The 17,436-nt window shown below is 44.8% G+C and overlaps 1 protein-coding gene across 1 annotated transcript in view; it reads left to right on the forward strand.

The window, feature by feature from the left end:
* Positions 1–5,810: 5,810 nt before the first annotated feature.
* The window catches only part of LOC123022294 (methylthioadenosine phosphorylase), a 46,214-nt gene continuing 34,588 nt past the window's right edge, over positions 5,811–17,436 (forward strand). The window contains exon 1 of the mRNA XM_044427928.1: positions 5,811–5,860. Coding sequence (XP_044283863.1) covers positions 5,828–5,860 — 33 coding nt within the window. The 5' untranslated portion in view covers positions 5,811–5,827. The remainder of the gene's footprint in view (positions 5,861–17,436) is intronic.

The raw sequence follows: 17,436 nt of genomic DNA on the forward strand, positions 1-17,436 counted from the left end.
AAGAAACCATTTATCAAACATTGTTGTGGTAGGAATACAATGTTTGCAGATGTAGGAAGAAATTCTAGTCTTCTTTCTCTCCTTTTGTCATTCTATATATGGATTCTCACCTTCAGCAGCACTTCCATGGGATCTTACTAGAAAAACCTTGGGGGTTTTTAATGCTGATAAATGAATTTGCACACCTATTTCCACAGTTTTGGTGCACAAAATACCCTCTTGAAAACTGTACTTTCTCCTTCAGGGGGTTTGTGATGTTACAGAAAGAAATGGTAATCGCGGTGTTCATAAAAAGGGTTACCTGAGAACCTATAATTATCAGAGCCTGTCCTAATGCATCAATAATTATAACTGCCAATTGACAGCTCAGGTTTCTTGCAAATCCGGGTTGCATGAAGGCTTTAAAACACATCTGTCTGAAAAGTGCAGCAACCTACATTTCTGAATGCTGGGATCCAAGCTTTCTGTTCATCGTTTGCTTAAGAATGTTTTTGTAGAGGGCCTTTTGTGAAGTCACAGGTATGTTCTTACAATCAGTATCAATCATGTATTATGACTATGGAGCTCAGTTCTATGAGCTCCGGTCCTCATGGATGAAGAGATGACAGCAGCTTCTAGTCCCTGGAGCTCCTGAGGGGAAGCAGAAGAGGAGAAACCCAGTTTTATTTGTTTATTTATTAAAAGCTTTTCTTACCCATCCACTACAAATATCTCGGGATGGCTTATTCTGGTTGTCAGTGCTCTGGCTGTCAGGTCCTGAAGGACCTTCCATTACCCTGTATTCTGATGCCTGTGCATCTATCTTTCTACAGGAACTTTTTGTTTGTTTTGCTATGTAAAAATTGTTAACTGCCTCATGGGACTTGGCAGAAAAACTGTATACAACTATAATCAGTGAGGAAATCAAAATAAAGACAGAAAGACCATGGGGAAACCCCAGGTTTTCAGAAGTGCACAATTGCTTAGGAAGGGAAACTGTCCAAAACAGCTCAAGGAAGACTGAGCATGCTCAATGGCTGCAGAATGCTGAGTAAGCCCCAGGGAGGCAGTGTGGTATAGTGGTTGGATTAGGGCTAGCCTGATCCTGTCGAATCTTGGAGGCTAAGCAGAGTTGGGCCTGGTTTAAATCTGGATGGGTGATTTAATGTTGTGAACTGCCCAGTGAGCTTTGGCTATAGGTGTTATATATAATGTAATGAATTATTATTATTATTATTATTCCATGTCTAGTCCCCTCTTGGCCATAAAACTTACTGAAGAGCTTTGGGCCACTCACTGTTTTTCAATCTAACCTGCTTTGTAGGTTGCTGGAAGAATAAAATGGAGAAGAAGGCACCCCTGTAAGCTGCTTTGGGTTCCTTGAGAGAGGAGAAAGGCAGGCTAGAAAAACATGAAACAAAACTGCATCCATTTCAGTGCATTGTAGTCTGAAGGCCAGTCACAGAGGGAGCAGTAGAGAACAGCTTGGGAATTCCTTGAAGCATCCACGGTGCCCGGAGCAGGAAACAAGGGTGGACCAGAGAAGCCTTCAGCCTCAGCCAGCATGACTTGGTCTTATTTACCTGGAAGTAGGTCCTATGGAACTCTGTAGGGCTTGATACTGGGTATACCCTAACTCTGTAGGGCTCGATCCTGGGTAAATATGTGCAGAATTGGACAACAGTATCAGTGCACATCACATGGTGAAGGAAAATTGGATGGATCGAGGATGAACGAAAGGGCTCTGATCCACCTGCTTTTCAGCTATTTCCCCCCATTTGGCAGGGTCTCCTGACACTCTGAATAACCTCTTCGGTGGCCTTAAGGGACTGCCACAGAGAGGAATGGGGAGGTCCTCTTCCACCATCCCAGTGGCACACCCCTAAATCTGAACCCAGCCTGATTGGCTTTGGCCATTTTTGCCAGGGGAGAAGGACCAAAAAAGCGAAAACAGTGGCATCCAGCCAGTGACAGTCGACATACTAATCTCGAAAAATCCAGAGGTGTCTTATAATTTACAACCCCCCTTCTAGCAATAAGAGTGCTGGGCCAAGATTTGGCAAACGTTACGTTTATTCGTATTTGAGATCTACAATCTACCTACAGTTAAACTAAGACGCACCAATGCATTATGTGGCAAATGAGGGCATGAGTTTGGCTTGCAGCAGTGATAATGTATGGATGTGGTGCCACCTGCAGGACACTAAACAATAATGGTGAATTTAAGTATTATACACAAGTAATGGTGGATGGTGAATTAATCAAACTTCAGTTTTCTGCTGGCCCTGGAAGACTCTTCAGGGCCCAATTTCAGTTTACCATTTTGAAGAAGAGAGATACTCATTCATGAAGCATGAATTCAGAGGGCCAGTGTGGTGTAGCTGTTACAGTGTCAGACTGGGACTCGGGAGATCCGAGTTCTACTCCCACGTGGCCATGAAGCTCACTGGGTGGCTTTGGGCCAGTCAGATGAAAGTCTTCAGCTGACCTACCTCACAGGGCTGTTGTCAGGAAGAAAGGGAGGGGAGGAAGGTCATCCTGGGTTCCTTTCGGGAAAAAATGCCAGGGCATAAATATATTAAATAAAGTCTTCCTGCATGGAAGGCCCGGCACTCTATATATGTGCGTCAATGCACTATGCTAGAGGTTGTATACAAAAAAGAAAGAAAGAAAAGAAAAATTAAAAGAGAGAGAAAAGAAAAAGAAAAAAAGAAGAGAGAAAAGAAAAAAAAAAGAAGAGAGAAAAGAAAAAGAAAAAAAAGAAGAGAGAAAAGAAAAAGAAAAAAAAACACCACAAGTCTTTACCCAGAAGGATTTATTCAGCTTTTCACTTCATTTCCTAGATCTGGATTTTTATTTTAAAGGAAAACTCTGTTTATGAACTATATAAGGCAAAGGTAAAGGTTTCCCCTTGCCATTAAGTCCAGTCATGCCTGACTCTAGGGGGCAGTGCTCATCTCCGTTTCCTAGCCGAGGGAGCCAGCGTTTGTCCGCAGACACTCTCCGTGGTCATGTGGCCGGCATGACTACGCACCGAAGTGCACGGAACGCTGTTACCTACCTGTTTAAACCACTGCGCCACCTGCAGTCCCTATGAACTATATAGCATTTGTTTAATTATATTTAATTAATATATTAATTATATTTGGGGCAGTATTTTCTGTCTTTCTTTTCAAGCTTATTTTTTTAAAAAAATAGATTGCACTTGGAACTTTGCATGCAAAAATTAAAGCTGCTTGGGATTAGGAAACATTAAGAGTTCACAAATTGAACTCTGTTCTGGTGACCTATATAGAAAGGTTACCCAGCAGTCAAAAATATTTATACTTGGCTCTACACTTGAAGACAAAGTCATCTGGGCCTCCATTTCCTCTCCAGTAACATTCCACGAATAAAGCACAGTGCTGGCTGACTGAAGAGAGAGGATCAAGCCACGGAATGGCCAAGTGTATAGTAACTTTGATCATACACAGTTCAATAGGGCTTATTCCTAGGAAGATGGAATAACAGCCTGAAGTTTCACCCTCAGGGCTGTGGGCTGTATGTTTTCCTGTGATTCATTTCTCTGGCCTGGCCTGGCCTGTTCCCAGCCAATTTTCCATCTGCATGCCTGTGTGTGTCAGTGCATTTTTACACCCATGATTCAGTAGCTCCAACTGAAAAGATGCAGTAGAACTTGGGTGGCAAACCTCAGGTCTGGGGTCAATTCCTGTGGCTGATTCCCTGGATGACCACACTCTCTTCCCCTGCACCCAGACGCTTTCCCTCAGACACCAAATATTCAGTGGGTTCCCACTGCACTGTTTTATTCCCATTCCAAAAGGCTGGAATTTCTTTCTGAAGGCTCAGCTACTGGCAATAAGACCTTTAAGGCACAAAATGCTGGGAAATGCTTCCCCCACCCCTGAATTCAGCCCCCAAGCTGAAAGGGGATCATCATCCCAAAGGAAAATGAGCCATCCTGCTTATTTGGTTGCTTTCAGTCATGGATAGACACATAGAGGGGTAGCACTCCCTCTAAAGGACAGGGTTCACAGCTTGGGAGTACTCCTTGACCCAGAGCTGTCACTGGAGTTCCAGGTGGCGGCGGTGGCAAGGAGTGCTTTCCTACATCTTCGGTTGGTCCATCAGCTGCGTCTTTACCTGGACAAACACTGCCTAGCAAGGGTGATTCATGCTCTGGGAACCCCCGAGTTGGATTATTGTAACACACTCTATGTGAGGCCGCCCCTGAAAATGGTCTGGATACATCAGCTAGTACAGATTAGATCTGCCAGGTTGCTGATGGGGACCGGTCGTTATTCTCACATAATGCTGGTCCTCTACCAGGTACACTGGCTTCCGGTTGAGAGCCAGTGTGATGTAGTGGTTAAGAGCACAGGACTGGGACTCAGGCGATCTGGGTGCTCGTCCCTGCTCAGCCATGGAGCCACCTGGGTGACTTTGGGCCAGTCACAGACTCTCAGCCCAACCTCCCTCACAGGGTTGTTGTTGTGGGGATAAGATGGAGGAGGAGAATGATGTAAGCTGCCTTGAGCCCTTAGTAGGAAAAAGGCGGGATATAAATCGATAAATAAATAAAGTCTGGGTCCAATTGAAGGTGCTGGTTTTTACCTATAAAGCCCTGAACGGCTTGGGACCAGGATACCTGAAGGAATGCCTCTTCCCTTATACACCCTCATGCCCCTTAAGGTCTGCAGGAGAGGCTCTGCTCCGGGAACCCTCCCTGAAGGAGATTAAGCTGCCCTGAGGCTTTGTTGCGATGGGGGCGGGGGCAGAATAGAAATGTTTTAAAGAGAACATCTACCCAGAACAGGGCCTTAACTGCAGTGGCGCCCAGGTTGTGGAATGTGCTCCCCAGAGAGGTGCGCCTGGTGCCGAGTTTATATTCCTTTCGGTGTCAGGTCAAAACCTTTTTATTTAATCGCTATTTTAAAAACCAATATTTATTGTTTGTACAGTGGCTTTGATTTTGTCTTTATGTAAACTTTTATTGAATTGGGTTATTTATAAATATGATTTTATTGTATTCCAATTTTATGTATTAAATCAAGTTTTAAATAAATGAAATAAACATCTCTATGAATGAATGAATGAACCGAAGAAGCCACACAAGAGTTTGGGCTCCTCTGAAGTGGGAAACGCTTTTTACATACATTCACAGCTCTCCCCCTCTCTTCTTCCAAATTTAGAAACAGGCGCTCTCAGCTAGCGCACGTTTGGGAATGCTGCAAACTGCACCGAAACGCCACTGAGACTTGGAACCTGATTTTAGATGAGGCAGCCTTGCGCCACCCAAAGCCGAAAGTCATTTGCGGCCACGTATGCAACCCTTTCCAGCACGTGGGAGGAAAGCCACCTGGCGATGTCTGCAGCCGACTTCCACACTCGTTATACCTCTCAAACATGAGTGTTGCGGTGGGAGAACCTCTGCATTCTACATGGCACGGGTGGCCGGGAGGTATACCGGGTGATCTCTCTGGGTGATTTAAAGAACGTCTCCCAATGGTTTAGCAATAGCAAGGCCAAACTAAAACGATTTCCCTGCCACGACTGGCCTTCGCATCGCTTAGCTCCCAAATCCAGGGTCGTCCTTGCCGTGGGCAAAATGCCCAAATCCGTGCAGTGCAGTGCAGTGCTTTCTTCAGGGCACGACCGCCACCCAGAAACGCGCGAGCACAAGTCCCTCCAGGCTCTTCGCCGTGCCGCCGAGCAACTCCCGTACCCGGCTTCCTGCAGCTCCGCGGGCCAGATGTATAGCTGCGCCCCTGCCACCTACGCGATGGGCGGAGCAGCGACCGCAGGCCCCTCCCTCCCTCCCCGTTCCTCTCGTTTCTCCGTGATCAAGATGGCTGCGGCCGCGGCATGTGCGGCCGTGAAGGTAAGGCGTCTCCTTGCAGACGGGCACCGGGCAAAATGCAGCCAGCTCTTCTCCTCCGCTCGCGGCCGCTCTTCCCGCGGGGCGGGGCGGGTGGCGTCGCCCGTGAGGGCAGCTGCCTCGCGCGGCCTCTCCGGGCTGCTCTGCCCGGGCGGAGGCGGCCACGCGGCGCCTCGGCACGAGGGAAGGGCGGCGAGGGAGCCGCGCGGCGCGGCGCGATGCACGCCGGCAGCCCTAGCCCGCTGGAGAGAAGGTGCTGGGCCTCGTTTCGTCGAGGCACCTTTGTCCAGCTTAGAGCACGGTCTGATGCACGCTTGGACGAAATGAGATAAAATGAAATATGCATGGCTAGCTGGGGGGATGCTGGGAGTTGTAGGGCTTCCTCTGCCTAAAATGCACGCATAGGCTCGTGCCCTTAACTATGAGATTACGACTGTGATGAGCGTGGCGCCCTTGTAAACCTAGAGCTGCATTCCTGGGTGGGCTTCCTTGAGATTAAGCCCTGCACAGATTTGCCCCGTAAAGAACGGTGGGAGAAGCCGCTTTGTGTTGATTTGTAAGCTGGATTCCAGGTCTAGCACAGATTAAATCCTGACTTCATATGCTTTGGACTACAGCTCCCATTGGCCAATGATTGGGGATTTTGGGAGCTGTAGGTCAAAGTGTATGGAGGGTTCCGAGTTGCCTATCCCTCTTAAGCTGGCTTGCCATTGGTGATGTAGTCGTTACATTGCATTTATGTCCCACTTTTCTCCTCTCTTGAGGAACTGAAAGAGGCTTAAATAGTTCTTTTTTATCCTTGCAACAAAACCTCTGTGGAGTAGGTTAGGCTGAGATGCTTTGTTTCTCATCTTTGTGCCTGATTTAATTCCTCATCTCTCTTTGAAATCTGGTACTTTCTCCCCGAACTTAATGCAGTTTGTTTATGCAGTATACATGTGTAGGCTTGCACTGGTAATTACCCAGACTGTGAATGTGAAGGAATGATTGGGCAGAACTGGTATCACTCAAAGGACATCTTAAGAATATATAAATGTAGGAAGGTCTGTCTAGGCCAGTATTGTGTTCACATAGTTGCCTGCCACTGTGTCTGTAGGGGTCCACAAATAGGATGTGAGGGCAACACCACACTCCTTGTGTTCCTCAGGAACTGCTGCACATGGGTCATTTTATTCACATATATGCCCATTTTCAAGTTACATTTCTCAAGCTGCAATTTAAAAACAACTAAACCATCGTTCAAATAAGTAATACATTCCTGGGAGTGGTTGATTGATGAGAAAAATATTTTAAAAGTGGGTGGAAATTTTTGAAAATATGCTCAACTTAAGAACCATCCTTACCATAAAATGCATTGAACTAAAAAGGTTTTCATGGCTGAGAGGGAGCCTGTGGTGGGGGAAGAGAAATGGGCATGTAAGTTGCATGTTCACCCATCAAACTGTTGCTAATGGCGGGAAATGAGTAGGCTCCCCGCAGGAGTCATTTCCATTTCTTGCTCACATTGGTGAGTCAGATCCATTATTCTGCAGAAAAGACTTTCCTTGGTGATGCACTGAAAAACCTGACACAGTTGGGGGGGGGGGGCCTTTTGGGGAAGGCCATGCTGAAGCATAGTTGACACGTGGCTGTTAAAATCCATCACCCAAGCTGCTGCCCCACATACAGGTCACAGTACAACCCCATCATCCCTAGCCCATCTCCTCACTGAAATTCTACCCCAAAGAGAAGTTTGAAAAAGTGCAGAGGAAAGTCGCCATTGACACCAAGGTCGAATCTTTTCCTTCCCAGCACACTGGCCCTGATCTGACTCATGCACAGTTTTACTGGGTAAAGAAAAAACTCTGGCCCTGGGTTGCTCCTTCATGCATTTTGTAGAAATAACCAGGCATAACCAGAAATAACTTTGTATTTATCTGATGAGAGCCTTTCTCCTTGTTGCAGAGGAGTAACACAACATGGCAAAGATGTATAGGTTGCTGCTTCAGCAAAAATGGAAGAGCAGGGTCCTGGAAGAACATAGTGCAATTGATGCTTGGCTGTGGCTGAGCTCAGAAGCTGAAGCCAAAGCTAGTGGTTTTGGGCAGTTCGTATTCTCTTCCAGCTGCAGAAGAATAACCTCTAGTGGTAATCAATCAATAGTTAACACCGTGATGGCTTTTGGCGCTGGGCATCCTTCTTGACCTCAGTAGTTTCCCCTCCACAGCCATTGCATCTGTGCTGGTGCAGCACTTAGAATTCACACGGACACAGCTGCGAAAGGGCTGCTCCTTCACTTAGTTTCAGTAAGATGCATTGAATTGGTAGCCTCTTCTAGGATCAGTCTGTGAGTGATTGATACTGGGTATTCCTGGTATTCAGGGGCAGCCCATACGGCAAACCAGAGGGCATTTTGGCAGGGCAGCACAAGCCACTGGATGGTGGAAGAAGCAGTAAGGTGGGCAGCAGTTCTTAGCTAGCTTAACTAATCTCTGCCAACATATTTTCCCTTTCCCTGGGTGGTGTTTCCAAAATTGCACAGGCACATAATGTACCGATGGATGTGGGCATTTTCTGAAGTGGCTGAGTAAAAGGTGTGTGTTATTTTATTTTATTTTTTGCATTGGGCAGTTGTCTAAGGCATGGATGGGCAACATGCAGGCCTTCCAAATGATTTGCTTTATAGCTCAGGTCAGCTCTGGTGGGCATAGAATCATAGAACAGTAGCGTTGGAAGGGACCATGAAGGCCATCGAGTCCAACCCCCTGCTGTTGCAGGACACTGGCTTACACCATCCCACTCAGATGGCTGTCCAGTTCCTTTTTGAATCCCTCTAGTGTGGGAGAGCTCACCAGCTCTCTAGGCAGCTGGTTCCACTGTTGCATTGCTCTGACAGTGAGGAAGCTTTTCCTGATGTCCAGCCTGAATCTGGGTTGTTGCAACTTGAATTGATTATTCTGTGTCCTGCACTCTGGCATCAGCAAGAAGAGATCTTGACCTTCCTCTCTGTGACAGCCTTTGCGGTACTTATAGAGGGATAGCATGCCCGCCCCCCCAGGCTTCTCTTCTCAAGGCTGAGCATACCCAGCTCTCAGTCACTCCTCATAGGGCAGTGTTTCCAAACCCTGGATCATTTTTGTTGCCCTCCGCTGGACCCTTTCTAATTTACCTGCATCTTTCTTAAATCTTGGTGCCCAGAACTGAACACACTATTCCAGGTGAGGTCCGACTAGTGAGGAGTATAGAGGAACTACTACTTCTTGTTATTTGGAAGTAATACTTCTGTTAATGCATCCCAAAATAGCATTTGCCCTTTTGGCGGCTGTATCACATTGTTGGCTCATGTTTAGCCTATTGTCCACAATTACTCCAAGATCTTTTTATTTTTCAGTTCTGTTGAGCCACGTATTCCCCATCTTGTATTGATGAATTTGGTTTCTTTTTCCTAGGTGGAGGACTTAGCACTTGTCCTTATTGAATCATATTCTGTTGCTTTCAGCCCAGTGTTCAAGTTTATCAAGATCAGCCTGGATCTTCATTCTGTCTTCTAGGGTGTTCGCTATTCCACCCAGTTTTGTATTGTCTACAAATTTGATTCTCTTTCCTTGTACTTCCTTATCTAAATCATTAATAAAGATGATTAATGTTGTTGAAGAGCACTGGGCTCAGGACGGAACCCTGTGGCATTTCACTGGTTACCTCCATCCAGTTTAAGAAGGTGCCATTGATGAGCACTTTTTGTGTCCAATTTAGCAGCCAATTTTGGATCCACCTAATAGTTTTTTCATCTAGTCCAGTTTTTGCTCATTTGCTTATCAGAATGACATGTGTCACTGTGTCAAAAGCTTTGATAAAGTCTAGGTAGATTATGTCCACAATATTCCCTTTGTCCATTTGGGAGGTTACCTAGTCAAAAAATGGGATTAAATTAGTCTGACAGGAGTTATTTTTGAAAAAACCATGCTGGCTTCTATTAATCACTGCATTTTCTTCAAGATGCTTGCAAATGGGTTTTTTAATAATTTGGTCCAGAATTTTTCCAGGGATTGATGTCAGACTAACTGGTCTATAGTTCACAGGTTCATCTCCCCCCCACCACCTTTTTGAAGATAGGGACAACATTAGCCCTTCTCCAGTTGTCTGGCACTTCTCCTGTTTTCCAAGATTTATTGAAGATAATGGCCAGTGGCTCTGAGAGTTCCTTCGCTACCTCTTTTATGACTCTGGGATGGAGTTCATCAGGCCCTGGTGAATTGAATGTGTTTATTCCATTCCTTGACCATTTGTCTGTCAGTCTTGGGCTGCCATCTCTCACTTTCAGCTTGTACTTCCTCTTGATTGCAGATTTCCTTGTGGGAGAAGACTGAGGCGAAGTAGGAACTGAGCGCCTCTGCCTTTTCTATGTCGACTGTTATCACTCTTCCAGCCACTTTAAGTAGCTGGACACCCTTCTCTTTCTCACCTCTTTTGTTCTGGATGTATCTGAAGAAGGCTTTCTTGTTGTGCTTAGCCTCCCCTGCTATTCTCAGTTCATTTCCTGCTTTAGCCTTCCTGATGCAATTCCTGCCATTCCTTGCTTTTTGTTTATATTCGTCTTTCATGACCTGGCCCTGCTTCCACTTCCTGTACATATTCTTTTTCTTTCAGGCTGTTACTTAACCTTTGTGGAGCCACCTGGGCTTCCTCTGCTGCCTTCTACACCTTTTGCTTGATGGAATTGTTCATAGTTGTGCTTCGAGGATCTTCTTTTTCAAGATTTCCCACCCCTCTTGGACACCTTTCCCCTTAAGGGTGTGTTGCCATGGCACGTCACTTACCATTTTTCTGAGTTTGTTAAAGTTGGCTTTCCTGAAGTTGTTTGGCTCCAGTTACCCTTGGTCTCCCTTATAATTGAGAATTCAAGTGTCACATGGGCACTTTCCCATGGAGTTCCCACGGTTGTTAATTTGTCCACCAGGCCATTCCTGTTAGTTAATATTAAATCGAGGACAGCTGATCCTCTCGTACCTTCCTCTACTTTCTGCTGGAGAAAGTAGTTGGCTACACATGTCAGGAATGTCTTCGAGGGGCCATGCTTGCCGGATTTGTCTGCCAGCATATATCGGAAATTGAATTCCCCGTGCTGACATCATTCTTCTTCGGAATGCCGGCAAATTACTTTTCAAAGGTTGCATCCTTGTCCTTTTTTTGACTGGGTGGGTGGTCATATATGCCAATAACTATTTTTCTTATTTTTTGCTCCCTTTAAATTTAGCCAGATGCTTTCAGTGGGGCTACTAGGTTCTTATAGTTCTGTGTAGATACATGTGTCTCTTTGATATAGTGCAACTCCACTTCCCTTTTTGTCCTTTCTATTTTTCTTGAACAGGTTGTTTCCATCAATTGTAGAGGTCCAGTAATGTCCCACCAAGTTTCCGTTATTCCTATAAGATCATAATTGCCCTCATGTACTATCAGCTCAAGTTCGTGTTGTTTGTTTCCCATACTCTGGGCATTTGTGTAGAGACATCGAAGTTCATTCTTGCTGTGCCCTGGTTTTCTTTCTACATTTTTGGGAGATGGGTGTTGGGCCCTGCTTGAGGGTTTTTCTCTGTTGAAATATACAAGTCTTTGCCAGATGATGGTATGCCATGATGCACATCTTCCTCCCCTATAGGTTTTAGTTTAAAGCTCTCCTGATGAAGTTTTTCATGCAGTGGCCAAACACCTGCTTCCCATTCTTTGTGAGGTGCGGCCCATCATTTGCCAGTAGTCCATCTTCCAGGAAGCTTAGCTTGTGGTCCCAGAATCCAAATCTCTCTTTACAGCACCACCATTGTAGCCATCATAGCCAGTCATTCACTTGAAGGATTTTTCTTTCCCTAACAGTTCCTCTTCCTGGTACTGGTAGGATTGAGAAGACTATCTGGGTCCCATGGCTTTTTTTTTTTTTTTAATTTTCCTCCCTAGAGCTTCGAAGTCTGATGTTATTTCAGCAAAACTTCTCCTGGCAGTGTCATTAGCCCCCACGTGGAAGAGAAGGAAGGGGTATTTGTCAGTAGGTCATACGAGTTGTGCGAACTTGCTGGTTATATCTAACCTTGGTGCTAGGGAAATTGCATACTTTGCAAAGCCAATAGTAAAAGTTGTAGGCCAAAAACATGTGGAGCTCTCCATCCCACCTCACTCCCCTGGGTCTGCGGTTCCATAAACAGTGACTTACGAGGGGCGTTTAATGTATTCTCAGTATCGGGTTGATTTGCTATTGATGTGGGTAATTTAATTATTTCATTAGCTAATGACACTATCTGAGGGTATACATGCAAAATTTCAAATAAGTGTGATCATTAGTTCCCTAGTAATCCTCAGTGAAAGACGACCATGATGACTGAGGCGACAATGTTGAAGAAAATCGAGCACCGCGCTGTGATTAAGTTCCTTACAAAACAAGGAAAAAGTCAAAAAATCATTCATGAAGAGATGGTGGCCGTTTACCAGGACTCTGCACCTTCATTATCTACTGTTCAGAAGTGGTCAAGTGAATTTAAAAGGGGCAGAGAAAGCACTGAAGACGACCCTCGCTCGGGCGGGCTGGTTACTGCCACTATGAAAGAAAATGTGAAAAAAATTGAGAAACTTGTATTGGAAGATGCCCAAATAAAAATCAAAATGTTAGCAGAGATGACAGACCTATCTGTTGGTACCATATTTACTATTTTTCATGACCATCTTAACCTTTCAAAGGTCTGTGCAAGATGGGTGCTGCGAATGCTCATGGCGCCTCAGAAACAAGTGTGAGTCGAGTGCTGTAGGGAGTTTTTAGAGCTCTGTGGTGAAGATCCATTGAGTATTTTCGACTGGATTGTTACTGGAGATGAAACTTGGGTTCATCACTATGATCCTGAAAGTAAGCAGGAGTCCATGCAGTGGCATAAAATGGTGCTGACCCTCCGAAGAAATTCACAGTCACTCCTTCGGCTGGAAAAATCATGGCCACAGTGTTTTGGGACTCAAAGGGAATTTTATTGATCGAGTACACGAAAAAAGGTGAAATCATAAACACAGCATCTTACGTAACCACTCTGCGTAATTTAAGAGAAGCAATTAAAAAAGGTGGGGAAAACTGACCACAGGTGTGTTGCTTCTTCATGACAACAGGCCTGTTCACATGGCGTGTGTTTCGAAGGCTGCTGTGCGAGACTGTGGTTTCGAAGAAATAAACCACCCACCCTATAGCCCGGACCTGCCCCCCAGTGACTACTACCTATTCCCAGATTTAAAAAAAGATCTTCGTGGAAAGCGATTTTCCGACGATGAAGAGCTCAAGGCAGCAATTAACGCACATTTTTTTAGACAAGGAGAAAGGGAATTGAAAAGTTTCAATTTCAGTTTACAGGGAATTGAAAAGTTTCAATTTCAGTTTACGGGGAATTGAAAAGTTTCAATTTCAGTTTACGGGGAATTGAAAAGTTTCAATTTCAGTTTACGGGGAACTGAAAAGTTTCAATTTCAGTTTACGGGGAATTGAAAAGTTAATTTCTAAGTGTGGACTGGGTTGGATGTAAGTGAAAAGCGGATGGGACAACACTTCCGTCATCCTGATTCCCCCATGCTAATCCCACCAAGCATGGTCCCCATCGCCATCTCACCTATCCTGAAGCATACACACTCTGAAATTGACGGCGTGCCTCATACACTGATTTCGTAAATGACAACTTCCTTGGTACCAACAACAGCTTCACTATCAACAACTACCTCGGTGCCGACCAATTTAAGCCCAGGTATACAATTCATCCTGCAGCCCTTGTTCAGGCCAAACACACAGTGATCCTACAGTTTGAAATGGGAACATTTTACATACTTTACAGCCAGTATCAACTTCTCACCTAACCCGCAGCTATTGAGAACATTTTACAATTTCTTCTCTTCTTACATCAAGGAGGCTTAAATCTTCTGCCATCAAGCTGTATGCTCCAGGCCGAGCCGGAGGTTTCCCGCATTGAGTCAAATTAAGCTGCAGGCTCCACTCCTGCGGCTGCCCTTCCATGAATTCCATTAAGTTTCAGCTTTCCAACCATACTCCCCCCTGGAACCCAAAGACTTTGGTTCCCTGTAGGCTGCCCGATGGCTCATGGGAATAATGCCACTGGATTGCTAGTCGGCATCGTTTATGATCGAAACTATGGCGGTATCTGATCATCTTCAAACCTCCGACTCTCATCCTTGATTAATGAAGACATTCTTGGCAAGTGCTTTGCTCAGGTTCATCTTCCTCTGCTCCAAGAATTCCACCTTTAGCAGCACAATACGAATGCCCTTAGCCATCCCTCTTAATAATGGCCTCAGTTCTGAAAACCAACAAATAGAACCGAAGTCCTATTCCATTATTCCTAGCTGAAGTATTCTGACAACCTGCCTGCTTCAAACACACTAATTTTTTCAAAGTAAATGCATCAGAGGAAACCAGATTGGTCCTGAACCAAGTCATTTAGAAAAACCAAGTTTCTGTCCATTAAATACTCTGAACACGACAAGGAATGACAATAAGGCCCCAATACCTATCGAAGGGAATTGTACCAAATATCTAACTCTCCTGCCAGCTCATCAAACTTCTCTTGTCCGTCACTCGAAGGGACACTCCACCAGTGCCGTAACTACCCCATCTGCTCTACGTGCTGATGCAGATTTGCTAAATGATAGACTTTATGCACTTCTGACAAGTGCATAAAGCAGTTCTGACTAAACGTGAAAGCTGGTTTCGCTTGGTCTGCTCCTTGGTGGTGCCGTCCTCCCTACCGTTCCGCAATAGCCACACAGTCCCGCCTCCTGGTGGGTAAGTTTCTTAGTCACCACCCATATGTGTGATGCACAGAGACCACAATGAAGAAAGTCAGGTTGCTTACCTGTAACTGTCATTCTTCGAGTGCTTACCTGGGCATTCACACAACCCACCCGCCGACCCCACATCGGTGTCAGTGACTGGGTTCATATTTCACGAATGGAATTAAACTTACATTCCCTTGCTGGTACCAGCTGGGGCGAATGGGCAGTCTTCAGCTGACTGGTGAGAGAGTGGGGACTCCACCCATTTATATGAGGGAGAGGGGGAGCAGAGTTCCTGCCAAAGACCATTAGAGATGAGAGAATTTTCCCGAAAATAGGCACGGTGCAGGGGCAGCCCCCATATGTGTGAATGCACAAATGACCACTTGAAGAATGAACATTACGGTAAACAACCTGACTTTCCACAGCATAGAGGCAACCTCTGAGACAGTCATCTGGGTAGTTGACATTAATCTTACAGAATCTTTGGAAAAAGCAAAGTTTCAGAATCAATTTTGTTACGTTTTTATCATGTCATGTTCCACAGCTCATGACTGCCAGATCTTTGCTATTTTTAGAGTTAGCATCTGTAACAAACCCTTCCAGGCTGACTCAGCTTAAGTTAAGGAAATGCTGTAGAAATTGGCAGGAGAAAGCATGAGCTGGTCCTTTGCAGGCCAGTTTGAATTGACCTCCCCAGGGAGCTGCCCAACCTCTTTCCCATCACAAGAAGCAGCTGCATATTATGTAAATTTTTAAAAATTGGGTAGATGGCAAAGAGTCAAGATGGAACTCTTTAATCTCCTGGACCCCTTGTTTACTCTAAAACCCCGAGGCATATGCAGCAGTGAACAGTTCTGACATTTAAAAGAAACTGGCTATTTCTAAACTGCCCTTTGCTTGGTTTCGTCCATAAATATTTTGAATGGAAATCTTGAGTTGATCAGGTCCTTGCTTGCAATTCATCTTAGCCATGCTCTGGACTGGTTGGCAGATAACCCAACCCGGTTCTCAAGGTGTTTAAAGGAGGCTCTGAAAGGTTTCTGTCCTTTTCTTTGTCGCAGAGTGCTCATCCTGTCTTCTCACATGGGCAAACCAAAAAGCATTATAATATATCTGGCTGATAGGGATGCTGTTCTGAGGAATATAGACAGAATGGTGTCTTGGAAACCAGTGAGGTAAGACAAGCTACAAGTGCGCACACAGCAGATTGTTACAGTAGAGTTACTGAGCTGGTAGGTCTCCGGTTTATGCTGCCATGAATTCCCTAGGTTGGCTTAAGCAATCCTCTGGCCCAATTCTCATGTAACAGCACTAATTCCTTTGTTGTTTAAGCTAGGCATTACTGGGGATGAATGGATTGTGTGAGCCGTTTCTGCTTTTAATCAACAGTCCAGGAATGCCCCGGGCCATGTGAACATGTGTACCTGGAAATTATGTTAGCTGCCCATGGTGTGTCATTGGGTTAGCTCTTGGTTGTTTAATCCATAAACAAACTAGTATTCCTGGGTTTTCATGTGACAGAACGATCCAGAAATGCAGCATTGATGGGCTATCGATTGAAAAGCAGAAATGGCTCATCTGCAGCATCTCTCATCCCTAGCAATTAAACAGTTGGGGATAGCCGTGTTTGGTGCACACCAGGTTTCGGTCTTGGCTCCTGTTGGTGTTGTGGGTTAGTAATACTGACCTACCTTACAGGGAGGTAATGTTACCATCAAGATAATACATGAAAAGCACTTTAGACATTTCAGTTGTCATGAAAATGCAAAATCTTAAAGTGTTGTAGGTATTGGTATACTTTGTCTTGATTTTGTAATCTTTACATATATATAATTTTATGTAGTAAGTTCTTTATAGTTCTTAGTTATCATACTCATCTTTATGTATGTCACTGAATAATAGCAAGAAGAATATGGCAACTTGATTAGAGTTCTCCAGATTAATAGCACATTTGGAGAAAGGATGGTCTTGACAAATGTTATGGCATCAGTTTTTGATCTCTGGTTGACAAGGTCAACTAGTGGAAGTCAGATGCTGAAAAAAAGGAAGCTCTAGTATGAGATGGACTGACCCCATAAAAGAAGCCACAGTCTTGAATTTACAAGAACTGAGAGAACATTTCACGGGGCCTTCATTCATAGGGTTGCCATAAGAAAGAGAGGACTTGACAACACGGAACAACAACAAAGTCGACTAGGGCCGCTTTGGGACTGAGCACCTCGGCCTCTTAATAGCCACTGTGGACTTGGCATTTGAATTTTCAGATATAAAGAGAAATACAAACCACTTCAGCCTTACTGGTATTGGAAGCAGTCTCTCTCTCCCCTCTGGTCATACTGCATTACCATACTGTTGCCACAAGATGGCAGCATATTAAAAACTATTTACTTCCCCAACGGTTAACTAGCAGCTTGATGCAGATGACAGCGGCCACCCAGGTTTAGCCCAATGGGGCAAAGTTTCCAATTTATAAATGAATGTCTTAAAGTCAGTGGAATTGCAAGTGGAGAGAATCTTTGTTACTGTTTTTGTCATTACTAAAGAAAGTGGTGTCCAAACGGAGGTGCCTATAACTGTTAGTGTTTGTACCTTGTTAGTATTCGTCAACACAATAATGTGTCTGGTATTTGTTTTTGTTTTATCATCAGTGTATCTCATTCTTCTCATGTCAAGTTTGAGAAGAGTATGAGTGTCACTGATCCTTATAGCAGAGATATCCATCATGTGTATTACTGGGAGCCACTTTATTTGTTCTTTGAGCTGGGAGTTGTTTTTGTCAGCCAAACTAGCCCCTT

Source organism: Varanus komodoensis, unplaced genomic scaffold (genome assembly GCF_004798865.1).
Source record: "Varanus komodoensis strain SLA01 unplaced genomic scaffold, ASM479886v1 scaffold19, whole genome shotgun sequence".
NCBI lineage: Eukaryota > Metazoa > Chordata > Lepidosauria > Squamata > Varanidae > Varanus > Varanus komodoensis.